Genomic DNA, 25,567 nt, shown 5'->3' on the forward strand with positions numbered 1-25,567 from the left:
GGAGAGGACTGGGAAATGGGATGGGGCTGATGGGGGGAAGGACAGTGGTAGCAGGGGAGCCTGGGGGATTGGGGACCTGGCTGGCTGGTCGGCAGAGCAGACTGGATGGGTAGGGTGGGTTTGTTGGGCCTTTGATTCCTCCCTTGAGAGGAATAATTTTGTATTCGTTGCCTTTTTTTTTTTTTAACAAGTTGCCAATCAAAAATCCAGAGAAATAATCACCCTGGCAGAGAGGAGCCCGATGGGAAATGTACAGACAGGTAAACGGAGGCTGAGAGAGGGGCTGGGACCTGCCCAAAAGCCATAGAGGGGTCAATGGCCCAGCCATGAATAGAACCCAGGAGTCCTGACTCCCAGGTCCTTGTGCTCTAACCACTAAATGCCACTCTCCTCCCACAACTGAGGATAGACCCCAGGAGTCCTGACTTCCAGCCTTCCCTATTCTAAGCTGCAAACCCCTCTCCCCTTCCACAGCTGGGAATAGACCCAAGGAGTTGTGACTCCCAGCCCCTCTTTAACTCATTTAACCCCGACCTGCTCCACCTGCCCAGTGCACCTGCTAGGAAACAGGGGAAGCCCCACACCCCAACCCCATTTCTCCGGGAGGCGTGCTGGGGGGCAGTGGAGGGGACTGCAGATGGAAGGGGTGGGGAGGGGCCCCCACTTGCTCTACTCAAGGGCCCCAGAAAACCCTAATTCACCTCTGACCCCAGGTAGGGTGACCAGATGTCCCGATTTTATAGGGACAGTCCCGATATTTGAGGCTTTTTCTTATATAGAAGCCTATTACCCCCACCCCCATCCTGATATTTCACAGTTGCTGTCAGTTACCCTAGACCCCAGGAGTCCTGATTCCCAGCCTCCTGCTGCTCTAACCACTAGACCCCACCCAGAGCAGGGGAGAGAACCCAGGAGTCCTGATTCCCAGCCCTCCCTGTTCTAACCACTAAAGCCCACTCCCCACCCAGAGCAGGGGAGAGAACCCAGGAGTCCTGATTCCCAGCCTCCCCTGTTCTAACCACTAAAGCCCATTCCCCGCCCAGAGCAGGGGAGAGAACCCAGGCGTCCTGCCTGTAGCCAGCCACTAGACAGCGCTGTGCTGGCTGCCGCTGCAGGCCGCAGCCAAGCTTTCCCCTCCCCTCCCTCTTCCTCGGCTTCCTGCCTGGCGAGGGCAGCGGCTTCCGGCTCGCCTCCGTTGGCTGCGGTGCAGAGCCCGCGCTGCCCGGCGCGCCCCGGCCCGGGAGAGGAGCAGGCGGGCGGGCCCCGCAGCCCGCTGGGTGTTTGCCCCGCAGCCATGGAGGGCGCGGCCGGGCCGGGCCGCAGCCTGCAGGACGAGCTGAGCTGCCCCGTGTGCCTGGAGTACCTGCGGGACCCGGTCATGGTCTCGGACTGCGGCCACAACTTCTGCCGCGCCTGCGTCACCAAGTGCTGGGAGGAGTCGGAGCGCAGCCTGTGCTGCCCGCAGTGCCGGGAGCCGGTGCCCCAGCGCCTCTTCCGGCCCAACCGGCAGCTGGCCAACATCGTGGAGATCGTCAAGCGCTTCGGGGCGCAGGCGGCGGCGGCCGGGGCTGCCGGGCCGGGGGCGGGGGTGTGCGAGCGCCACGGGGAAGCCCTGAAGCTCTTCTGCCAGGAGGACCAGAAGCCCGTCTGCCTGGTTTGCCACCTGTCCTGGGACCATCGGGCCCACCGGGTGGTGCCCATAGAGGAGGCCGCCCGGGGCTGTAAGGTAGGAGAAGGCGCCGGTGCTGGAGCTAGGGGGTGTGTCCGCACCCCCGGCTTGAAGCGGTTTCCATCCTATGCAGCCGGGGTTCTCAGCCGTTTCCTCTCCGAGGCCCCCTCCAACGTGCTATAAAAACCCCGTGGGCTACCTGGGTCACAACAACTGTTTTTCTGCATATAAAGGCCAGGGCAGGCGTTAGGGGGTAGCAAGCAGGGCGGTTGCTGGAGGCCCCTTGCCACAGGGGGACCAGTTGCTCAGGCTTCAGCATCAGCCCCGGGTGGCGGGGATCAGGGCCCTGGGCTTTGTCTTGCTTTCTGGGCCCTAGTGAGTCTAATGCCAGTCCTGCGTGGTGGACCCCCTGAAACCTGCTGTGGCCCCCCCAGGGGATCCCGGACCCCTGGTTGGGAACTGCTGGCACACTGGGTTTACAGTTTGGTTCACTATACAAGTTGTTCCAGCTCCCCTGAGCTCATGTGTTGCTAGGGTTGCTACCCTCCGGCATGGTCCTGGAGTCTCCAGGAATTAAAGGTGAATCTTTCATTCAAGATTCTGGCATGCGATGAAACCTCCAGGGATACATCCCAGCAAAATTGGCAGCCCTATAGGGGCAAAGTCGTGGGGTGTGGCTTTGCCTGGGAGAAGCATCTCTTGGGTGGCTTGCACAGGCCAGGGTGGGTTTTATCTCCTGCAAGGTAATCCTGTATTAAGGAGGAATCTAAATCAGGTGTTAAGGAAGCACGTCAGTCCTGCATCTGGCTGAAGGGAAAAGGCTGCTCTGATTATTTTCCTTCCTTCCTCTAATCAGCTTTCTTTGGATCTCCTGATCTTGGAGTCGTGTAGATAGTTCTCTGAGAACATCCACTCAATGTGCTGTGGCAGTCAAAAAAGCAAACAATGTTGGGAATAATTAAGAAAGGGGTAGATAATAGGACAGCAGATATTCTATTGCTTCTGTATAAATCCATGGCACGCCCACATCTTGAATACTGCGTGCAGATGTGGTCGCATTTCAAAAAAGATATATTGGAATTGGAAAAGATTCAGGAAAGGGCAACAAAAATGATAAGGGGTATGGAACAGCTTCCACAGGAGGAGAGATTAATCAGACTGGGACCTTTCATCTTGGAAAAGAGACAACTATGGGTGCATATGAGAGGTCTATAAAATCATGCTGGGTGTGGAGAAAGTAAAGAAGGAAGTGTTTTTTACTCCTCATAACACAAGAACTAGGGGTCACCAAATGAAATTACTAGACCGCAGGTTTAAAATAAATAAAAGGAAGTATTTCTTCACAAGACGCACAAACTGTGGAACTCCTTGACAAGACTATAAAAGGGTTAAAAAAAGGAACTAGATAAGTTCATGGAGGATATGTCCCACCAATGGTTATTAGCCAGGATGGGCAGGTATGGTGTCTATTTGCCAGAAGCTGGGAATGGGCGACAGGAGATGGATCGCTTGATGATCACCTGTTCTGTTCATTCCCTCTGGGGCACCTGGCATTGGTCACTGTCAGAAGACAGGATATTGGGCTAGATGAACTTTTGGTCTGACCCAGGCTGGCCATTCTTATGTTCCTGTATGTACTAACCTGGTGCTGTCATTTTAATTGCGATTCGTAAATCAGGACTGAATGCCTCTTCTCAAAAGAGTTGCTCTACCTCAGCCAAGAAGCCCTGGGCTTGACATAGAAATTGCTAGGTGAAATTCTTTGTCAGGTGTTTATGCCTGCGGCCAGTTTGGATCATCAGAAAGGTTCTTTCTGGCCTTAGAAAACTTGTCACGTAACATCATTCATATTTTAACTGCCATGCTGCCCCCCGCCCGTGCAGTGCAGACAGTGACATAAAACAAACACAATCAAATTTGTTGCAGGCCTTTGTAACTGAGACAGGCTCCTAATGCGGGGTGAGACCTAAATGCCAGCCCCAAAGCCTGGATTTGAAGCAGATTTTTATGAGAATTTGAGGGGATCTCTGGAGCTGGGGATTTAAGGTGGGGAGGGGAAGGTTAGAGAAAAGGTTTAGAAAACCTGACCCGAGAGGAAAGGTTAAAAATCTGGACATGTTGTCTTGGGAAAAGAAGAGTGGGGGAAAAACCTAGTAAGTTTTCAGTTCTGTTAAGGGCTGTTGTAAAGAGGGCAGTGATCATTTGTTCTCCATGTCCACAGAAGGCAGGACAAGAATCAGTGGGCTTAATCTGCAGCAAGGAAGACTTCAGTTAGATATTAGGAAAAACTTTTTAACTCAGGGTAGTTAAACTCTGGAATAAGCTTCCCAAAGGAAGTTTTGAAATCCCCCTCTCCCCCCCACCCCGGACAACACCTGTCAGGGATGGTCTAGGTTTACTTGGTCCTGCCTTAGCGCGGGAGTGGGGGCTGGGGTGTGTGTGAGATGAATTCTCGAGGTCCCTGCCAGTCCTACATTGCTATGATTCTCTGTCTAGTGGTTTGAGGGGAGGGGGACAATGTTTGGGTCCAGTTGTTGGAGGAGCGGAGCCAGATATAGGGGTGTTCTGAGCTGGGGGGATCGGTTTGGGTGTCGTGTTGGAATGCCTTCGTCTATGTCAGTAGGGGCTGGGAGATTTTGGGGCAGTGTTTTTGCTGCCGTGTCTGGGGATGTTCAGAGCTGGGGTTTTAAGGGATGCTTGGATTTAGACTAGGTTTTTAAGGTAGTTCGGAGGGGCTAGGACTTGTTTTTTGCAGCAGGATAGATTTTCTTGGTATGTCATGATGGAATTTTTGTCTGGGAGGCAAAAGGAAAAGGGCTCCTCTACTTCCAATTGTGCCTGGGTTTTTTGTCCATCTTCCTCCCCATTGAAGCTCCATTTGTCCTATTGCTCCCTCTCCTAACATCTGCATGGTTGAGCATGAAGTGTAGCTAAGAAACACAGTCCCAGGGAGGGCTAAATCTTGCCCTCAGACATGCGAGTGAGCAGTCCCAATGGCAGCTAGTATGTGTTTTTGGCAGAATTTGTGCCTGGATTTGGTGGTCTATAAAGGATAAAGAAGAACAAGGTTGGTATTTTAACAACATTCTATAAATCAGTGAGATGCCCTCACCTGGGATACTGTATTCAGTTCTGGTCAAGCATAAAGCAGTAACAGAAGGGGTTTACAGATGGGCAAAGAGCGTGATCTGGGCTCCGGAGAGACTTGTGAATGGGCAGGGACTGGCAGCGCTGGGACTGCTCAGTTTAGAGAGGAGATAAACAAGAGGGGGAGATGATATAGGTGTCGGAAAGAGTGAATGGAGTAGAGAAGGGAGATTAGGAGACAAGGTGAGTAGAGTTTTCTCCCATACAGAACAAGAGGACATTCAATGAAATTGAAAGGTAGCCAGTTTTAAAACTGATCAAAGGAACTACTTGTTCACATTACATGCAGTTAGCCAGTGGAACTCATTGCCACAAGATATAATTGAGCAGAAGTCAATACAGGACTGGATATTTATATGAATACTTATTGCAGTAGATTGTTCTTTATTTGTTTTGAGTTATAATCATAAGGATTAAAAGTTCAAAGCCCAAATTTTCAAGTCCAAGAATGATTATGAATTGCCTCTCCTTTGCCAACAAGGGACACCCTGGAATGGCATGATTTTTTCAGAGGACAAGCACTCAGTTTTCCTGAAAATCAGGGCCCTTTAACCTTCTCAAACTGAGCACCCCCCAAAAAAGTTGACTCCCAGGATGACTAGTCACTCCTCAAATTATGGATCCAAGACCACTGGAAGGGACATATACATTCGTGCTTCAGTGTTCCTTCCTAAGTCTCTCTGAGCTAGAATAATGTTTGCCTGGGGGAAGATTATCCCATAATTCCCTGCTGCAGGGTTTATCGCACCTTCTTGTGAAGAAGCTGGTGTTGGAGCCTGGAGATGGGCTCCTGGTATGTCCCAGACTGGCAATTCCTGTGTTCCGAAGTCTGGGAATTTTGCGGTGAAACCCTCCCAGCAAAGATCCTTCTTGCTTCTTCCAGGAGGCACCGCAAGAGCATCTGGCAGGTCTGAGAAAAGACAGAGAAGAAGCCAAAGCCAACGAGGAGAAGAGAAGTGAGGAGCTGCTGGTATGTGCCCAGAGCCGTCCCCCACCCCAGGTTTGCCTGGGATCAGAGTGCCCTGAGTGACAAAGCAAACGCAGAGCCTGTTTCTCTGTAGCCCCTGAGGGTGATGGGGGGGAGAGAGAACATGGGCTGGCTGGCTGGCTAGAGAGTTTGGACAAGTGCAGGTGGACAAGGTGTTGCGAAAAATCCCTGCTGTTAGCAAAGGTGCAGATGCCCTTGTGTATGCTGCTGTCATTGTGTGCTTGTGAGGCTTGGAGCTGGGCTGTGCCTTGATGTCTCCAAGAACTGCCCGTCTGCAGAGCTCAGCAGCCATATTGTTCTTGGGGCTGCTGGAAACCATCACAGAGGAGACATGCATGCCCTGCTACCCCTCTCAGAGCCTCTTCGCTTTGGTTCCTTCACCGTACCCTTTCCCCCTCCCTTTCCTCACCTGGATGAGGAGTTGGTCATCTGGCCAGACTCCAGGTCACCTCCCTCTCCAGGGCTGGGCTTCTGGGGAAAGGTGAGGGCTTCTGGTCTCTCCTGAACTCTGCCCACTCTCAATCTCCAAATGAAATTCCATTTGCAGTGGATGGAGCATATCTTCATAGTAGGATCATCCCTCTCCCTTGTCACCTATTGTGGTCAGCAGTAAAATGTTGATCAAGGATGACTTCTAGCGTGTCATCAGTAGGCTCCAGAGTTAACACGGTTTCGATACATGGTGACAGTTCATGTCCCTGAGAGAGATTGTTTCGGCTGTTTGCAGACACAAGTAATTCTTACTGTCTCATTCACATTTTCAGTTATTTCTTTGCCACTGTCAGGGCAAAAAAAAAATAGAAACTGAACCTCAGATTTTGGGGCACAAGATTCAGAGACCAGGGAAAAGTAACAGGTCACTGAGCTACTGCTAAAGGGCTTGATCCTGCCCTGAGGATCCTGCTCTGTCCTTTCTCTTTAAAGAAGTCCCCCCATCTGCTGAGAGGCCACTTATGATTTTCCGTCTGTTACCGAGCTACCTTCTCTGTAATTGCAGAAACAGACTAAAGCTGAGAGACAGAAGATCCTCTCTGAGTGTAAGGAGCTGCGTGGGTTCCTGGAGGAGAAGGAGCAGTTCCTGCTGTCCCGGCTGGAAGCGCTCGATGGAGACATTGCTCAGAGAAGGGATGAGAGTGTCTCTAAACTCTCAGAAGAAATTTCCCACATTGATAAACTGATTACTGAGAAGGGAGGAGAGACGGAGCAGCAGCCGATGAGCCAGTCCCCGCAGGTGAGACATATCGTAGGGTTACTATCATTAACTTCCATCTTGCTGATTAGAGGGAGGCAGAAAATGAGGCATGGAACAAAGCAAGTTGATTGCAGCGCTGGGACTAAAATCCAGGAGTTCTGACTCTGAGGGTACGTCTTCTCTGCCCGCCGGATCGGCGGGTAGCAATCGAATTCTCGGAGTTCGATATATCGCGTCTCATCTAGACGCGATATATCAAACTCCGAACGCGCACCCGTCGACTCCGGAACTGCACCACCCCGAACGGCGGTGGCGGAGTCGATGGGGGAGCTGCGGACGTCGATCCCGCGCCGGGAGGACGGGTAAGTAACTCGAACTAAGGTAGTTCGACTTCAGCTACGCTATTTGCGTAGCTGAAGTTGCATACCTTAGTTTGAACCCCCCCCCTCTCCCCCCCAGTGTAGACCAGGCCTAAGAAATCCCATCTGTAGACCTGGCTCCTCTCCCAGAGTTCGGAGTAGAACCCAGGATCCACTGCAAACCCCTTCGCTCGACTGGGATGTGTCCGTTCTGATCCATTCCCTGTCGGAGTCCAGGATTCAGAGTTCACAACATAATTAACAGATACATTCTTCTTCGAGTGATTGCTCCAATGCATTCCAGTTAGGTGTGCGCGCCGCGCGTGCACGGCTTCTCGGAACTTTTTTCCCTAGCAACCCCGGCGGGCCGGCTGGCGCCCCCTGGAGTGGCGCCGCTATGGCGCTAAATATATACCTCAGCCGGCCCGTCCGCTCCTCAGTTCCTTCTTACCGCCCGTGACGGCAGTTGGAACTGTGGAGTGCTTGATAGCTCTTCACGTCCCTAGCTTTCTCTAGTTCATTGTTGTACATAGTTCGCATAGTTAGTTATAGTTGTTAAGTTAGCAATAGTTAGTGTTAGATAGATAGGCTAAAAAAGGGGGGGGTTCCCCCTTTTTTGCCTTAGCCAAGCGGCTCATGCCCAAAGCACCGGGCTTTAAGCCCTGCACGGTGTGCCAGAAACCGATGCCCGTAGGAGACCCGCACGACGCGTGTCTCCGCTGCTTGGGCGAGGGGCACAGGACTGACAAGTGCCAGATCTGTTTAAAATTCAAGCCGCGGACCCGCAAGGATCGAGATAGCCGCTTGAAACAGATCCTCATGGAGGCGTCCCTCCAACCACCGGCACCGCCCGCGCCGCTTCCGCGGCCTCCCGTGCAGGACATACCGCCGGCACCGACTGCGGCACCGCCGGCGAAGAAAGCGGTTGCGAAGACTCGGCACCGCTCGCTCTCGCCCGCCAGGAAACAACGACTGGCGAAGGCTCTGGCTCAGGCTCGCGTTCAGGACTCCGCCAAGGCGACTCCGCAGCCTGCAGCCCCTGTGGTGCCTCTGCACAAACAGTGCACTGCACCTGTGACTCCGGCGCCGCAAGGGCCGTCGAGTCCGGCGCCGCCTCGCTCCCCGGTTCCGTCCGTGGTCGAGCCTCGGCTGCCGCCGACGCCGAGACATTTACTCGCGCGAGAGCTGATACAGCTCATAGAGGCTCCAGGCCTCCGGCCCCCGGCACCGCCGGCGCGGGCTGTCGTCTCCAGAGGCAAACCGGCAGCAATGGTCCGGCCACCCTCTCTGGAATCAAGGCGTGGACATCGGACACGGTCCCGGTCTCGTTCCCGCACCGTCGACAGCTTGCCGTCCCGCCGATCGCGTTCCCGGCACCGCACTCCAGCGCGGCACCGCTCGCAGTCAGCCCGTCGGTCGAAGTCCCGGTACCGCTCTGCTTCGCGGTACCGGTCGCACTCCCGACGTCGCACCAGATCGAGGTCGCCACCTGCTCGGCACCGACGGTCTCAGTCCCGGCACCGTTCCCGGCACCGCGACTCCCGCGGACGCTCCAGGCGTCGCAGTTCGCGCTCTCGGTCGAGCTCCCGGCACCGGTCGAGCTCCCGGCACCGCGATGACCATGGTCGGTCTCGGCATCGGAGATCTTACTCCCGGTCGAGCTCCCGGCACCGGACCAGCCCCCGGCACCGGTCGAGTTCCCGACACCGGTCGAGCTCCCGGCACCGTGGAGACAGTCGAGCGAGGTCGCCTTCCCGGCGCCGACGGGAAGAGCATCCCTCAGTGGTATGCCCTGGACCTTCCTTGGCACCTCCCTGGCCTTCCCGCCCTGAGTCGCTCGCTTCTGGCGCAGAAGCCTATGGCCTCCCGCCTCCGACGCCACCACCCCAGCCTAGCGGGGCCCAGCAGTGGGGTTTTTGGGTCCCATGGGCACAATACGAGTCGGACGCTGTGTCTGTTCCGCCGAGGCCTCCAGGGGCCCACCGCACTGTCCCAGAGGCGTCGATATCTCGACCACCGCCATCCCCACCACCAGCCGTTCCGGTGGCGCCAGACGGCCCCTCCGAACCCCCAGCCCACCACGCAGTGGACCCCTCTTCGGCTGAGGTCGTTCAGGAGTTATCCTCCTCATCCTCTCCCGATGAGGCAGTGGCCGGCGCGGCATCAAGGGAGCCGCCCCCCGTTGATGCGAAGGCGCATCAGGATCTACTCCGCCGTGTGGCGACGGCCATGGACCTCCCTGTCGAGGAGGTGAAGGAGGACGAGGACCCCATCACGAACGTGGTGGGGTCGGACTTGCCAGTCCGGGTTGCGTTACCTTTTGTACGCACGGTCCAGAGGAACGCTACCACCATTTGGCAACGCCGCTTCTGTGCCCCCCACAGCCAGGGGCGTGGAAAGAAAGTACTCAGTCCCTCCCACGGGATATGAGTACTTGTATGTGCATCCAACTCCGGACTCCCTGGTGGTTCAGTCCGTTAACGATAGGGAGCGTAACGGCCAGCCGGCCGCCGCCCCAAAGGCGAAAGAGGCACGGCGGATGGACCTTCTCGGCCGAAAGGTCTATTCAGCAGGGGGCCTGCAGATGAGGATCGGTAACCAACAGGTCCTCCTGGCCAGATACGTGTTCGACATACTCACGTCCCTGGCCAAGTTCACTGACCTCCTGCCGTCCACATCCCGCCAGGACTTCACCACAATGTTGGAAGAAGGGAGGCGATCCTCTCGCTCCTCCATTACAGCCGGCCTCGACGCGGCAGACTCAGGGGCACGGACCTTAGCGACAGGGGTCACGATGCGGCGCATCGCCTGGCTCCAATCTTCCACCCTGCCTCCGGAAGTCCAGTTCACTCTCCAGGACTTGCCCTTTGACACCAAGGGGTTGTTTTCGGAGAAGACGGATTCGCGGATCCAGTCACTAAAGGACGGCCGGGTGGCGATCCGTACACTCGGGATGCATACGCCGGTGACGCAGCGCAGGCCATTCCGCCTGCAGCCCTCCCGCTATCAGTCGCGGTACCGACCCTACCCGGCTCGGCGACCGGCCCAAAATCGCCGTCGCTCATCGGGCAACCGCCGAAATCAGGGCCAGGCCGCTTCCAAAGCCCCTCAGGCGGCGAAGCAACCCTTTTGATGGGACGCACGAGGGCTGCACATCACTCTCCCCTCCGGATCCTCCCCGTTTATTTCACGACCGCCTCTCCCGTTTTTTCTTGGCATGGTCCCGAGTAACGTCGGACAGCTGGGTGCTCAGCACGGTCCACTCGGGATACCGTCTTCAGTTTGTTTCGCCCCCTCCTTCCCACCCACCTTCCCTGTCCCTCTTCAGGGACCCCTCTCACGAGCAAGTCCTCTTACAAGAGGTCCAGGCTCTGTTGAGCGTGGGTGCCATAGAGGAGGTGCCTCCCTCCAGGCGGGGCAGGGGATATTACTCCAGGTATTTCCTCATCCCCAAGGCGAAAGGCGGGCTACGTCCTATCCTGGACCTTCGCGGGCTGAACAGATACCTACTCAAGCCCAAGTTCCGCATGGTCACCTTGGGGACCATCATTCCCTCCCTGGATCCGGGAGACTGGTTTTGCGGCCCTCGACATGAAGGACGCCTACTTCCATGTCGCTATCTACCCCCCTCATCGGCGCTACCTTCGGTTTGTGGTCAACGACGCCCACTACCAGTTCGCCGTGTTGCCATTCGGCCTTTCGACCGCCCCCAGAGTATTCACCAAATGCATGGCGGTCGTCGCCGCAGCCCTGCGACGGAACCACATACATGTTTATCCGTATCTGGACGACTGGCTGATCCGCGGTCTGTCCAGGCAACTCGTGGAGAGTCAGATTGTAGAGGTCCTGGCCCTCTTTCGGCGTCTCGGTCTTCTCGTCAATACCGAGAAGTCAACTTTGATTCCGACGCAGCGAGTCGAATTCATTGGGGCGGTCCTAGACTCCACGGTGGCCAGAGCCTGTCTCCCTCGCGCTCGCCACCAGACGATGGTCTCCATCATCCGGGACCTCGTAAATTTCCCAACTACGACGGTGCGGTCATGCCTCCGCCTCCTGGGCCACATGGCTTGCGTGCGTCACGGCGTCACGCCGCGACTTCACCTCCGTCCGTTTCAGTCCTGGCTCGCGACGGTGTACCGCCGCATCGCGACGCCATCGACATGGTGGTCACCGTCAACAGGACGGCTCGACTCCCTCCGCTGGTGGCTCGACCCGGAGGTCGTGTGCGCCGAGTCCCGTTCCACCCTCCTCGGCCATCGGCAACGTTGACCACGGACGCCTCTGCACTCGGATGGGGGGCTCACCTCGGAGACCTGCACACTCAAGGCCTCTGGTCTGCGAGCGAACTCACGCTCCACATCAATGTCCGCGAGCTCCGAGCGATCCGCTTTGCATGTCACACCTTTCGGACCAACCTGCAAGGCCGCTGTGTGACAGTGTTCACGGACAACACGACAGCAATGTTCTACGTGAACAAGCAGGGCGGAGCCCGCTCGTCCCCCCTCTGCAAGGAGGCGATCCTCCTGTGGGACTTCTGCGTGACCCACTCCATTCACCTGGAAGCGTCCTTTCTTCCGGGAGTGCAGAACACGCTGGCGGACCATCTCAGCAGGTCGTTTCTCTCCCACGAGTGGTCCCTCCGTCCCGACGTTGCGCACACGATCTTCCAGAGGTGGGGGTTTCCCCGGGTCGACCTCTTCGCCTCCAAGGCGAACAGGAAGTGTCTCCAGTTCTGCTCGTTCCGGGGGCACTCGCCGGGCTCCCTGTCGGACGCTTTCCTCTATCCGTGGCAGACTCACCTCCTCTATGCCTTCCCCCCGTTTCCGCTCGTGCACAGAGTGCTCCAGAAGCTTCGGAGGGATCGAGCCACCATGATACTCGTGGCTCCAGCCTGGCCGAGGCAGCATTGGTACACCCTGCTGCTCGAGCTCTCCGTTCGGGAGCCCATCACCCTCCCATTGTGGCCGGACCTCATCACGCAGGACTTCGGCAAACTCCACCATCCGAACCTGCAGTCCCTCCATCTTACAGCCTGGTACCTGCGTGGTTGACCCACGCAGAGAGGGACTGTTCGGCGGCCGTGCAACAAGTCCTGCTTGAAAGCAGAAAGCCTTCCACTCGTACCACCTACATGGCGAAATGGAAGAGGTTCGCGCTCTGGTGTGACCAGCAAGGGCTCAACCCCTTTGTGGTACCTGTCCCTGCCATCCTAGACTACCTATGGTACCTTAAGGAGCAGGGTCTGGCGGTTTCCTCCTTGCGGGTCCACCTCGCATCGGTATCCGCCTTTCGTCCGTCAGCCGAGGGTCGAACCATCTTCTCCAATCCGATGGTCTCCCGCTTCCTGAAGGGCCTCGACCGCTTATACCCGCCGGTGCGTCGCCCTGCCCAGACCTGGGACTTGAACCTCGTCCTCGCCAGGCTCATGTGTCCACCATTCGAGCCTATGGCCACGTGTTCTCTCCTCTACCTCTCCTATAAGACGGCCTTCCTGGTTGCCATAACATCGGCAAGGCGAGTCTCGGAGCTCCGAGCACTGACGGTGGGCCCCCCCTACACCGTCTTTCACGCGGATAAGGTGCAGCTTCGTCCTCACCCGGCCTTCCTACCAAAGGTGGTCTCGGCCTTCCACCTTAATCAGGACATCTTTCTCCCGGTCTTCTTTCCGAAGCCCCATGCTTCGCCCCGGGAACAACAGCTCCACACCCTCGACGTCCGTAGGGCGCTGGCGTTTTACATCGACCAGACAAGGTCCTTTCGGCGTTCCACCCAGCTCTTCATCGCAGTCGCTGATCGCATGAAAGGGTGACTCAATGCATCAGGTCATGCTATGAGCTGGCTCACGTGACACCATGCCGACTCACCGCTCATTCTACGAGGGCGCACGCCTCGTCAGCCGCCTTCCTGAGCCATGTCCCCATCCAGGACATCTGCAGAGCGGCCACCTGGTCTTCGGTCCACACCTTCGCCTCCCACTACGCGTTGGTGCAGCAGTCTAGAGACGACGCAGCCTTCGGCTCTGCGGTATTACACTCCGCCACGTCTCACTCCGACCCCACCGCCTAGGTAAGGCTTGGGAATCACCTAACTGGAATGCATTGGAGCAATCACTCGAAGAAGAAAAGACGGTTACTCACCTGTAGTAACTGGTGTTCTTCGAGATGTGTTGCTCCAATCCATTCCAGACCCGCCCTCCTTCCCCACTGTCGGAGTAGCCGGCAAGAAGGAACTGAGGAGCGGACGGGCCGGCTGGGGGATATATTTAGCGCCATAGCGGCGCCACTCCCGGGGGCGCCAGCCGGCCCGCCGGGGTTGCTAGGGAAAAAAGTTCCGAGAAGCCGTGCACGCGCGGCGCGCACACCTAACTGGAATGGATTGGAGCAACACATCTCGAAGAACACCAGTTACTACAGGTGAGTAACCGTCTTTTATGTAGGTGCTTCCGGGAGCCAGTCAAACCCCCCCCCCCTTTAAATTTGTATGTTTTTTAATCATCTCATTTTCACAGTAAGGAACATTTTAAAAAAAATGCATTTGTTTTGGTCCATTTTGTTCCATGGCCGGATTTTGAACTTAAAGGCTTCAAAAGCTGTTTGTTACAAAAAAGGAAACAATTGAGATTTCTTGCATTAAAAACATCTGTGAAGTTTCAAAGTTGGGTACTTAATAATAAAAGAATTCATGGGGTAAATTTCAGCCAGCGCTCATGTTAATAGCTCAGTGGGACAAATTGTGCTCTCAGGTGGGATTGGTTGGTGTAAATCTACTGAGTTAATCTAGCTTGACACTGGTGTGAATCAAATCTGAATGCGGCTCCTGTTCACACAGGTCTGGTCTGCACCTAAAAAATAGATCAACCTAGATACATCACTCAGGGCTGTGAAAATTTCAGACCGTGTGACATAGTTAGTCGACCCAATCCCCACTATAGATGCAGCTGGGTGGATGGACGAATTCTTCTATCAATTTAGCTACCATCTCGCAGGGAGGTGGATCACCTGCAGTGACAGGAGGACACCTTCCATTGATGTAGGAAGTGTCTACGCTACAGTGCTTCTGCTGCAGTGCCAGAGCCGGGCTGCGGTAGTGTAAACGTGCCCATTGAACACCTTCCTCTCAGTCATCTGGAATCCCTCTGCACACACTGTTTGCAGAGGGATTCCAGATGAGTTTAGCTTCGAAGCTAGATGAGTTTAGATGAGCTAGATGAAGCTCATCTTCGCATTAGATGAGTTTAGCTTCGAAGCTAGAAGGGCAATACTAGCCTTGCTCTACAGATAGGAAAACTGAGGCAGGAAAGGACTTTCCCAACAAGCCAGTGGCAGGACAAAAAGTTGGAGCCAGGAGTCCAGCACTGTAAGCCCCCCCCCCCCACCCCAAGCTCATCATTCCACACCACTTGAGCTCCCTGTTTAGCAGGATGGGGAGACTTGGGGGGATGGGGCTCTCGCTACCAAGCCAGAAAATCTTTTCTTCTTGTAAAGTGCATGGGGAGATGCTTTCCCCCATGGCCACTTCACAGCTGACCATTCCTGAGGCTGCTGAGAGCAAACATACCAGCTGGAAGGAGTTGGAAGTAACAGCTGCTTTCTGAATGGCTGCTGTGCTGTGGGAACTCCCCTGTAGGACCAAGAGGCCTCCCCAGTCTGGGACACATTCACTGACTGCTTCTTCTTTCTCCTCCTCTCTAGGGTGGTGGCGGCAGCAGGATCGGGTAAGTCCTGGGCGTCATCTCCCTCCCCTTCATGCTCAGCTCGGCTTGGAAACGGCACTGAATATGCAGCCACGGAGTGTGACACGCTGGTGTGTCATCCTGTATCCCACTAGCAGCTGCCATAGCAAGGACAGGAGGGGCTAGCTGCTACGTGACACCCAATGGGATTACTCCTTTAGCTTCTGTGGTAGGGGCTTTGTCTTTTGGTGTTAGAGAGCCCAGGTTCTATCCCAGCTGGAGACCTGCGCTGTCTGTGGGCCTAGTGTTTTACATGAGATACACCCACTGTGGGTCTCTGTCTCCTTTCTTTCCACATAACCCTGGGATTGGTGCCCCTTGTTACTAGAGTAGCCCAGCGTGAGAGAACTGGGCTAGTGGGAATCCAGAGAGCTCCCAAACGGGTCTCCATTCCTGCCCCCCCGAAGTCCTGTTCCAGTCCATTCGGAGCATGGGGTTGTAGTCACATGACTCTCACAACAACTGGGATTGTCTTGCAAAGCTCAGATCCAAACTGGTCTGAGAGCTCCGAAGTTTTCTGGGGCCGGGCCTCAAGCCTGTTTCTAACCCTTCCTCCTCCTCCTCTCTCTCCAGCAGTGAGAACTGGACGTTTCAGAAGCCGGAGCCTGCGTTTGCGGAGCTGGAAAAAAGGCTCAGGAGTTTCTCTCAGAAAAGCGCCGTTCTGAAGGAAGTCCTGCTGGAGTTCAAAGGTGAATGGAAGCATCGGTGTCTTCTCTGCGCATAGCTGCTGTAATATTGGGGAGGGCTGTTATGTCAGTTGCTTACCTGGTCTCTCAGTGCCTAACTTACATCAGTCAGTCTTACCTGTGGATGTGCCAGTGGCCTCTGTCTTGCCACCCTGTAATTTTAAAAGCCACTACTAGGCTAAAGCAGCAGCAGCAACCCCATGGTTAAGGTTGCAGCATGTGGTCCTCAAAATCGCTTCATGTCTCCTCCAGCGACCCCCCCCCCTCACCACCACATATATGCTCTGTCCACACGTGCTGCTCTTTCTCTGAGGGCTTGTTTTATAGCAAGAGTTGGAAGAACTGGGTGTATAGCATGTCTCTCATTCCTTGCAGTGGAAGCCCCTGCTATGAGTTGGGTTGTGAGGACCTGGTGACAGTGTGTCTTGCAAGGGAAAGGATACTTTCCCCTTCACTGGGCATTTCCTAGCTCTGAGTGGTGTCTATAATGAAGCTTAGACCAGCAGTTATCAACCCACGGCCCATGGGTGGTTTATGGCCCAATCGGCACACAGTTGTGGCCCATGGGACAGCCGCAGGGCCATACAGGTAGTATATATATTGTGTGGATGCAGCCCACATAACACATAGGGCTTGTCTTAAATCGGCGCCACTGTGATTGATGCAGCAGCGTTGATTTAGTGGATCTGGTGGAGATGCAGTAAGTCAATGGCCGAGCGCTCTCCCGTCAACTTCAGTGCTCCACCTCCCCAAGAGGCGGAAGCTACGTTGATGGGAGAGCATCTCCTGTCGACATAACACAGGGCTGTAAGTTGATCTAAGCTACGTTGACTTAAGTTACGTAACTTGCGTAACTTAGATCGACTTACCTTGCTCATGTAGACCAGGCCATAGAGAGCTGCATATGCGGCCCACAATGATAAACCAGTTGAGAACCACTGCCTTAGACACGGGATATTATTATATTAAGCCTTTGTGCTAAAATGGATACTCCTTCATCTTCCAGTGTAATGGAAAAACTCGTTTCCCATTCCCTACCCCCGGTTCAGTGGCAGGAAAGCTTTCGTGGATTTTGTTTCACTTTTTCAACCTGCTCTAGATGCTCATCCTCAGGAAAACCAGGGCTCAATTCTCTCTCCTTTCATTCCCCTAGAAAATCTGCGCTTTGAGCTGGAGAACGACACAGGTAAGCCGCTGCCTCCCTCCGCTGACTTCTTCCGGTGTCCCAGGAACTGATGTTAACCCTGCTGCTGTGGCAGTAACAGTGCAGGCGTAGGCCTGGCGACTAGCCCCCTGGTTTGATGGCTGAAGGGAATTCAGCCCAAATCTCCCCTCGGTGGTTTGTTTCCGTTTTGGATAAGGAAGCAAAATGCTGATGGCTGCGAAGTCGGGTGAGACAAACACCTGTTGCGTTTCCTCAGCAGACCCCCTGCTTTCTAGTGCGCTCTCCTGAATTCCTGTTTTCTCGAAGGCAAACGCAGTTTGGAAGCTGTAAGAGCATGCAGTGTCCCTGGGCCCAGAGACCTCCCCTTTTCCCTGACGCTTCCTACATCTCTCAGGCCATTGCCCGGCGGCACAGATAGTGCCACAGCTTAAAAGAGGGAAGCTCTGGTGGCATAAGGGGCTGTCCCCGGGGATGAGCTCTGCTGTTAAATCCCTGTCTCCCTCTCTCTAGCCGATATAACTCTAGACCTGGACACCGCAAACCCCTACCTGGTGCTGTCCGAGGATAAGCGCAGCGTGAGGCTGAGGAGCGCCCCGCAGGACGTGCCGGACAGCCCCAAGAGATTCGATTACTCCTTCTCTGTCCTGGGGGCCGAGGGCTTCACCTCAGGGAGGCACTACTGGGAGGTGGAAGTGGGGGACGGGGACAGCTGGGCCGTGGGGGCTGCCAGGGAGTCGGTGAGGAGGAAGGAGAAGATTGACTTCACGCCCGAGGAGGGGATCTGGGCGGTGGGGCTGAATTGGAAGGGCAAGAACTGGGACCAATACCAGGCTTTCACCTCCCCTGAGACTCCCCTGTCCCTCTGCGAGAGGCCCAGGAAGATCGGGGTCTATCTGGACTACGAAGGGGGGTGGGTGGCGTTCTACAACGCTGATAACATGGCCCCCATCTTCACCTTCACGGCCGCCTTCTCAGAGAAAATCTTCCCTTTCTTCTGGCTCTTCTACGTGGGCTCCTCCCTCACACTTTGCAACTGACATGCCTGGCCTGGTTTGCTCCTTAAGGGGACCTGCAAAGGGTGGGGGTCCTGCCCCTCTGTTCTTTGTTGTTGGGTTTGGTTGGTTTTTTTTTTTTTTTTTTGCTGCTTTCTGAAGTATAAAGAGAACCTGAAAGGTTGAAATGATCGTTTTCCCCCCAAACTTTTATCTTCTCATTACACTAGAAATTCAGAGCTTGTCTACCCCAGAAAACACTATGGCCTGCTGGGAATCTCAGCTTAGATGCTGAGGAGCACAAGCTGTATTGCCTTTCAGTGAGACTTGTGCTCCTAAGTGATTTTTAGGTGGTTTTTGAACACCCCCCTGGTCTGTCCTGGAAGACTCTAGCTCACTGGAGACCTGGCAGCCATATCAAAGAACCTGCTTGAGATGAAGTGAATGATTTTCTTCAGGCAGGTTAATTTTTTTTAAACACCCCACGAACTCAGTTGCCCCACACACCCTTGGGAGAAAAGCTCTCTTTGTTAATGATTCACCACTCCCGCCTGCTCATTTGAGCACCTAATCCACATCTCTGAGACCTCCAGTGAAGACCAGACTCAATTGTCCTGATGGCTCAGTGGTAAATCAAGCTGCGTGGGGGAAGAAGGCATCATCAGCTGGGCCTTTTTTTTTTTCTTTCTCACTTTGCAGGTCCCCTTTTGCGAATGTAGCTGCTCCAATTCCCTCTCCCTTTCCTCCCCAGCCTTAGCAATAGGATGCTTTATCTCATAACACAGTTATCCCTTCTCCTGGCCACTAGCACGTAATGGAGTAAAACCTGCTTCCCCCTTCTGTTGCTTTCCCTATGTTGTAGTGAGCATTACAGGGTTGCCCTTGATGTTGGTGTTTTGGGGCCATATGGAGGCTGCCGGAAGCCCAGGGCTGTCAGTTTTGCTCAGGCTTGTCGGGCATGAGCTGTAGCTGACCTAAAGGCTTGGGGGGGGGGGATCTGCGATTACCTGCTGATCCACTGGTGAATGGAGCCAGCTTGTCTAGAGGCCACGTTCTGGAGTTGCATTTGAGATAAGCAAGGGTAGTTGAACCCAGAGGGTTCCCATTGAGCCCAGTGGGGTTGGATGATGGCTTTGAGTTACACTAGCACAACTGCAAGTTACAGCAGTTTGGAGTGACTCCAGTGTCAATTGAGAGCAGACTCCAGGAGTCAGTCCAGATCTGAATCCAGCCCTAAACCCCATTGATTTCAGGAGCTGCCCTAGTTTAACACGGATTCAACACTGTAAAGTTAACCAGAGGGGTTTTCCATCTGCTTGTATCTAACTCCAGCCTAGCATTCACACTAGCCTTTGTAACCCCGTCAGTGCTGTGTGTCTGAACTGTCGCTCTGTTTCATAGGAAAATAAAAGTCACTGTGCAAATAGAAAAAGCTCCTGTGGTGTTGAGTATTTTGCTGCTGCCTGCCTGCAATACAGCCTTATGCAGGCAACTAAGCTGCCCCAAACAGGAGCCTCCCTCATCCACTGCAGCAAGTGAGGACAGCAGGGGTGCGCTGAGTGTGACGGCTAATCCATTTATGCGGTTAATACCGGCACTAATGGATATTCACAGTGCTTGGGCTGAGCACTGCTATGTCCCTTTGGAGGGACTGCAGCTCTGTCCTGCTGTAACCTGGGCTGAGCTGCTTTCGTGACTGGTTTAAGGGCACTGAGGGGGCTAGAACCCAGCTTTCCCCGTCTGGTGCCTTCCTGAGTGCATAACACACTAACTCCTCCGGCTGCCTGTCTCAATGCCAGGTAAGTGGAGTAAGTTTCCATGCCTGGCTGAGGCCTTGTCTGCGATGGGACGTAGCTGCACACTCCTAGCACCGATGAGGTTCGGTGTAGCATAGCATTGCTTGTGCCCACCTGAGACTCAGACAGAAGGTACACGGGCAAGTGCTGGCACTTGTGTGACCACTAGCGGGGCAGCGGCCTCGGGGGGCAGACAAGGCTGCAGCAAAGGGAGCATCTAGCTTCCTCTTCTCAAGACTGTGTCGGGGGCATAAACTGAGCCCCATGACTGAGTGGGGAGCAAGCGAGTGCTTGTGGGGTCCATATAATAGTAGGCATCAGTGTTCCTTCTCATTTTCCCCACGCATGCATGGAATGAATTTATGTGCAGCGGAGTAGGGCCAAGGGGTTCGGAGTGTGGGAGGGGGCTCAGGGCTGGAGTGTGGGGAGAGGAGGGGTTTGGGGTGCAGGCTGCCCTAGGGCTACAGCAGGGAGAGAGGACTCTCCCCCGCTCTCTCCCTGCAGTACCACCTGGGCTGGGGGTGGGGGAGAAGAGGCACCTCTCCCCTGGCTGTGGCAGGCCCAGGCTGGGGAAGAAGCATCTCTCCACTCCGCAGCACTTAAGAGGCTGCTGTGTGGCCATGCAGCTTAGAGGAAACTTAGCTGGGCACTCCTCCTGCGGGGAGCAGACACGGACCATCCTGCTCTGAGCACGTGCCTTTGCAGGGGGAGATCTGGTTAGCCTGTAAGAGCTGTGAGGCTGGCACATGCTCAGTGCAGACAGAATCTTACCAGCATTTAGCTGCAAAACTCTTCAAGTCCCTTCTACTGAGCACGTGCGAGCTGTTTGGGGTGGATTTTTTTTTTTTTTTTACAGGGGTGGCAAAAAGCCAGGTCCAGACATGAGGGTGACCCACCCCCACCAAATTTCAAGTCCCTGCTCCACAGCCTGCAGGTATTACACCATCTCGGTGAAACTTTCACCGGCTCAAAAATGAGGAAGCCCTTGGAGTTGAAACTCAAAAATAAATCAAGCCCCTCAAGCTGAGGCCGCCCCCCCACCATGAGTGCTGCCAGGCTGAATGGTTAGCATGGCAAAGTTAAACCATAGAGACAAGGGCTTCCTGGACCAATCTAGTAGCATGGGTACGGCTGGTTCACACTTTCTGGCAGGAATTTTATTTGATGCACGGTGGGGCATAGATGGTACTCTAATACAAACAGCAGTGGCCTTCCAGGCACAAGGCGGCTCGCTGACAATCCCCTCCCCAGTGGCAGCTCAGCGAGCGGCTGTGCCAATCAAGGCTTCGCCTGGAAGTTGCTAGGCCAGGCAGGGCCAGAGCATCACTGTCAGGTCAGGACGGGCTGCTGCTGGCTCCTGACCTGTGAGCCGGATGCTGGCCGGCCCTCACCCCATCCAAACTGCGGCAAGGCCGAGGTAGAAATCCTCCCCGCCGTGGCTTTTCTGATGGGCGGCCAGGTGCGCCTTCTCCTGGAAGCCTTTCCCGCACAGGGGGCACTTGTAGGGCTGCTGGCCTGTGTGGATGCTCTGGTGGTTCCTGAGGTCCGAGCTGCGGCCAAAGCCAATGCCGCACTGGGGGCAGTGGAAGGGCCGGTCACCGGTGTGACTCCGCCGGTGGAGGATGAGGTCAGGGTGCTGGGCAAAGCCCTTCCCGCAGTCGGCGCAGTGGTAAGGGGCGTCCCCAAGGTGGCTGCCCTGGTGGGCCAGGAGGTGGGAGCGCTGGCTGAAGCTTTCCCCGCACTTGAAGCAGGTGTGCCGTTTCTCCTCCATGTGGCTGTACCGGTGCATTTCCAGCTGGCTGGGCCACTTGAAGCCCTGGCCGCAGTCGGGGCACTTGTAGCGATCGTCTTGCAGGTGGGTGCGCTGGTGGTTGACCAGGACGGAGCGCTTGCGGAAGCGCCGCCCGCACTTGGGGCACTGGTGGGGCCACTCCCCCATGTGGCTCTTGCGGTGGGCGGCCAAGTCGCAGCGGCGCAGGAACCCCTCCCCGCAGTCAGGGCAGGGGAAGGGGATCTCCCCGGTGTGGGAGCGCCGGTGGACGGACAGGTCGCAGCGCCGCAGAAAGCCCCGCCAGCAGTCGGGGCAGGGGAAGGGTTTCTCCAGGGCGTGCAGCCGCTGGTGGCGCAGGAGGTGAGCGCTGTCAACAAAGATCTTCCCGCACTCGGGGCACGGCCGCTGCTGCTGCTGCTCTGGCTGGAGGCTCAGCAGGACCTGGACGTAGCTGTGGCCCATGCTGCCTCCCCCAGGGGAAGTGGGCTGGGCTCCCTCCTGCCCTTCCAACCCGCCCCAGCTCGCACATACGTCCTCCTGCTCACGACCCCCTTCGCATTTCACTGATGACGTCAGGTGTGGCTCCCCCTGCGTCGGTGTCCAGGAAGCGTTCCCTTCGGATTTCACGGACGGCGTCCTGCACAGCTCCACTTGCTGGGGACCCTGGTGCTGAGCATTTTCACAGGCTGGACCCTCACCTGCTGGGACAGAGAGAATTCAGACAGGAAACCTCGGAGAAGGGAATGTGTAGGGGGGGAAACAAACCACAGTAACAGCTGGGGAGATGGAAAAAGGAATTAAGATCCTGCCCAAACTTTTCCCCAGAGGACGGAGAGGAGGGGACCAATTCTGCCTCCCTCCCCCATCTGAAGACTTAAGGGCAAAGGAAGCTACTGCCAGCTGTCAGGAAGGGGTGGGCACAGAGGCGTTGACTTTCTAATTGGCGGGGGAGCAGGGTGCGCCATGCCAGGCCTCACCCCCTTCCCTGAGCCTGTCCCATCCTTGCTCCTCCCCCCCAGTGCCTCCTGCCTGCCCTGAACAGCTGAGGGGGAGGAGCTGATTGGCAGGGCCTGCCAGTGGGTGCTGAGCACCCACGGAGTTCAGCGCCTATGTATGGGCACTCAGGCGAAGGAAGCTACTGCCAGGTGTCAGTCAGGAATGGGTGGGAAGCCATGCTGATGGTTGCCATGACAGCTGAGGATAACCCTGCTCTGGGAGGGAGGAGGTGGAACCCGGCTGGGGGGAGCTCAGCAGGCCAGCTGTTTCCTTTCCTTGCTGATGGTGTGCATCAGTAGAGCGGGTTCCTCACCTGCACAGGTGCCCCACGGGCTCATCTCAGAACCATGCAGATCGGGGTCCCATGGCTCACCCTCCCCTTTCAATGGGGAAATCACATCAGGCTTGGAAACCGGAAATCCTGCGCAAGGGAAAGAAAGTGAGTGAGATGAGGGGAATTCGTGGAATATTTCTTACAAAGAGCATTCCATGATTTTTAACCCCAGTTCATTTTAAAGCAGTAAAATCCCAGGGCCAGCTCCCCAGCTGCTCAAAATCTCCACACATTCTGTTACAGGTGGAAACCTCTCTGCTGGAAACACAGAGAGCCAGACACTCATCAGCAAAGCGGTTCCTGTAGTGTATGGAAACCAACTTCATGTCCTAGAAAGTGGAAAGTCCACCTTGGATCGACTTCTTACTGATGGAGAGGGGCCCAGCGATAGAGAGTCACTGGGACCAGTGGGATTCAGCGCAGTAAGGGATGGGAAGGAGTTGGGGATATCATCCAATGCAGCAGTTCAAGGGTGTTATGGGTCAGCAAAGCACATTTTGTGGAATGAAGCCATCAATGAGCTTGTGAAATCAGGAACCAAATCCGCACAATCCCTTCCCCAGAGGACAGAGACGCGGAGTCCCATCCTGCCTTCACACCCATCTGAACACTCAAGGGCAAGGGAGGACAGTGGGGTGTGAGCTACTGTCAGGGTGGGTTGGAAGCCTGGAGTGACATCTGCCATGAGGGTCTGACTCCTACTGGGGCCAATCGTGACCTGTGGTGGATGAGGCAGAACTGGGGGAGCACACGAGGCGTTTGGAGGACTCCCAGCTGTTCCTTTCATTGGCTGGTGGGGTGTGTTAGTTTAATCAATTCCTCACCTATGCAGGCACTGCTCAGGCTCTCCCTTTCCTCGGAGCCCTGGGGATCTGAGACCCACGGCTCTTCCCCTCGCTCCAGCCGGGAGATCACATTGGGTTTGGGAATGAGAAATCCTGCTGAGAGGGGAAGAACATGGTGGGATGGGGGTGAATGAATGGTTTGTGGAATGTTTGTTACAAAGAAAGTTCCATGACATAACCCGGCCCCTCCCCTATGCTGTGGGGACGTGGCATCGGAAGACGGACATGGGAGACCCTTCGGAAGAGCCAGACATGCTTCGCCCCCTGGAGAAGATGCTTCATCTGCACACAGCAGGTGACCCAGGCACAGCACTAATATCAAACCACTTAGGCCAGATACCGAGCTATAGCGGAGAATGAAACTTTCAACACAAAAGACTTCTCTTCAGAAAATGAGATTTGGTTGAAAATTATTTCATTTGCAAAACAGTTTAGCTTTCAAATTCCATTTTTAGAAAATATTTTGAATTGGTAAGTCTTTTTTGGGAGGAAGAACAGAAATAAAAAAAAATCTTTAGTTTAGAAATTGTGTGGCATTGCCATCTTCTTCCAGAGTTCTACTTTCTCCCACCTGTCCTTTTCCACCCAAACAATGGGGGAGGCAAGTCGAAGAGCGAGAGTAATAAATAGTGAAGTGTTACTCTGAAGGGTTAAGCACTGAACGTGATATTTGTGGAGAGAAACTTCTAATACCCAAGGGAACAAGGAATCCCTTACCCAGCGAGGTCACGCTCTTGTAATTCTCCTGCATGACGTCCCTGTAGAGGACTCTCTGACTGGGGTCCAGCACAGCCCACTCCTCCTCCGTGAAATACACAGCCACCTCCTCGAAGGTCACCGCCCCCTGAAACAACCACAGTCCCCACTCAGGACCCGTTCCCCAGCCACAATCCCACCTGCCCCAGACTGTTCTAGTTTCCTGTGTACTTTCAGTAAGGCTTATAATACCCATAATCCGCAAGTTGCAATCTCGTCCCTACTGCTCCCAAGTGCTGCTCAATGGCTCACTCACTGCTAGGTCTAACATCTCCCCACGCATCATTTGGGCCTCTGGCCATTCCCTCTGCTCATAGGCGCTGAATTTTATTTTTCCCAGTGAGTGCTTCACCCAAGGCCCCTCACTCTGCCTCTTCCCGCCCCCTCTCACAACTGCCCCACCTGCCCTTTGCTCGCTCCTCTCAGTCCCCTTCCCCAAGACCTCCTGCCGCTGGCTCCTCTCCATCCTCCCCTGAGCCCAGGGCCCCCACTAAACAGCTGATCGGCAGCCAACCCCGGCCTGCCCAACAGCTGGGGCTGGTGGATGCTGAGAACCCCCTATTTTTTTCCATGGGTGCTTAAGCACTGCAGCACCCACAGAGTTGGCGTCTATGCCTCTGCTACCTAATGCGCCTTCAGTGTCCCAGGATGAGGGGCACTCGCTAATATGTGAAACTGAGGTGGTTCTCACTGGGTTCACAGGGACCAACCCAGCAAATCTATGGAAGCTCCTTAGCTGGAATTCCTCCAGCGCAGGCTCCAACGGTGCGAGATGGAACCCTCCTGCTCTTTATTCTCATCCAGCCAAATGAAACCTGAACCTTCAGCATCTGGCTCAGTCCACAAGGTTAATTTCTCTCTTTGGTTCCTTCCATTCCCTCGGGGACCATGTCACCCTGTTGTGCTGTTTTACGCAAGTTTTGCTAGTTTATTTTTAAGAATCTTGCCACCCCCTCTCCCCTCAAGCTCTGCACTAGAGGTGGCCTGAAATATAACAATGAACAGCCGCGTTCTTTGCTTGACTCTCAACCTTTCCAGATGACTGTGCCCCTTTCAGGAGTCTGATTTGTCCTGCGTATCCCCAAGTTTCACCTCACTTAAAAACAACTTGCTTACAAAATCAGACATAAAAATACAGA

The 25,567-nt window shown here is 55.0% G+C and overlaps 2 protein-coding genes across 4 annotated transcripts in view; one reads left to right on the forward strand and one right to left on the reverse strand.

Moving 5' to 3' along the window:
* Positions 1-1,111: 1,111 nt before the first annotated feature.
* LOC120394610 (E3 ubiquitin-protein ligase TRIM7-like) lies at positions 1,112-19,414 on the forward strand. The gene is made up of 7 exons (XM_039518847.1): positions 1,112-1,726; positions 5,700-5,786; positions 6,802-7,035; positions 15,047-15,069; positions 15,661-15,776; positions 16,927-16,959; positions 17,449-19,414. The coding sequence occupies exons 1-7, from the start codon at positions 1,295-1,297 to the stop codon at positions 17,973-17,975; spliced, it is 1,452 nt and encodes a 483-aa protein (XP_039374781.1). The 5' UTR covers positions 1,112-1,294; the 3' UTR covers positions 17,976-19,414.
* Positions 19,415-20,575: 1,161 nt separating this feature from the next.
* Positions 20,576-25,567, reverse strand: part of LOC120394605 (zinc finger protein 300-like) — a 44,103-nt gene continuing 39,111 nt past the window's right edge. For 2 of the 3 annotated variants that reach the window (XM_039518834.1, XM_039518833.1), the window contains exons 4-7: positions 24,390-24,516; positions 23,652-23,768; positions 22,807-22,914; positions 20,576-22,195 (exon numbers count right to left, since the gene is read on the reverse strand). In XM_039518834.1, the coding sequence (XP_039374768.1) occupies positions 21,114-22,195; positions 22,807-22,914; positions 23,652-23,768; positions 24,390-24,516 (1,434 nt within the window). In that variant the 3' untranslated portion in view covers positions 20,576-21,113. The remainder of the gene's footprint in view (positions 22,196-22,806; positions 22,915-23,651; positions 23,769-24,389; positions 24,517-25,567) is intronic. The other variant, XM_039518835.1, reaches the window with a different exon arrangement.

This window comes from Mauremys reevesii, unplaced genomic scaffold (genome assembly GCF_016161935.1).
Source record: "Mauremys reevesii isolate NIE-2019 unplaced genomic scaffold, ASM1616193v1 Contig7, whole genome shotgun sequence".
NCBI classification, from domain to species: Eukaryota; Metazoa; Chordata; order Testudines; family Geoemydidae; genus Mauremys; species Mauremys reevesii.

What these genes read in the sequence shown, in the direction of transcription:
- LOC120394610 (XM_039518847.1), top strand. Translation starts at nt 1,295, where the DNA reads ATGGAGGGCGCGGCCGGGCCGGGCCGCAGCCTGCAGGACGAGCTGAGC. An exon ending in GGTGGCGGCAGCAGGATCGG is followed by an intron (nt 15,070 to 15,660) that starts GTAAGTCCTGGG and finishes CTCTCTCTCCAG; the next exon opens with CAGTGAGAACTGGACGTTTC. An exon ending in AGTCCTGCTGGAGTTCAAAG is followed by an intron (nt 15,777 to 16,926) that starts GTGAATGGAAGC and finishes TCATTCCCCTAG; the next exon opens with AAAATCTGCGCTTTGAGCTG.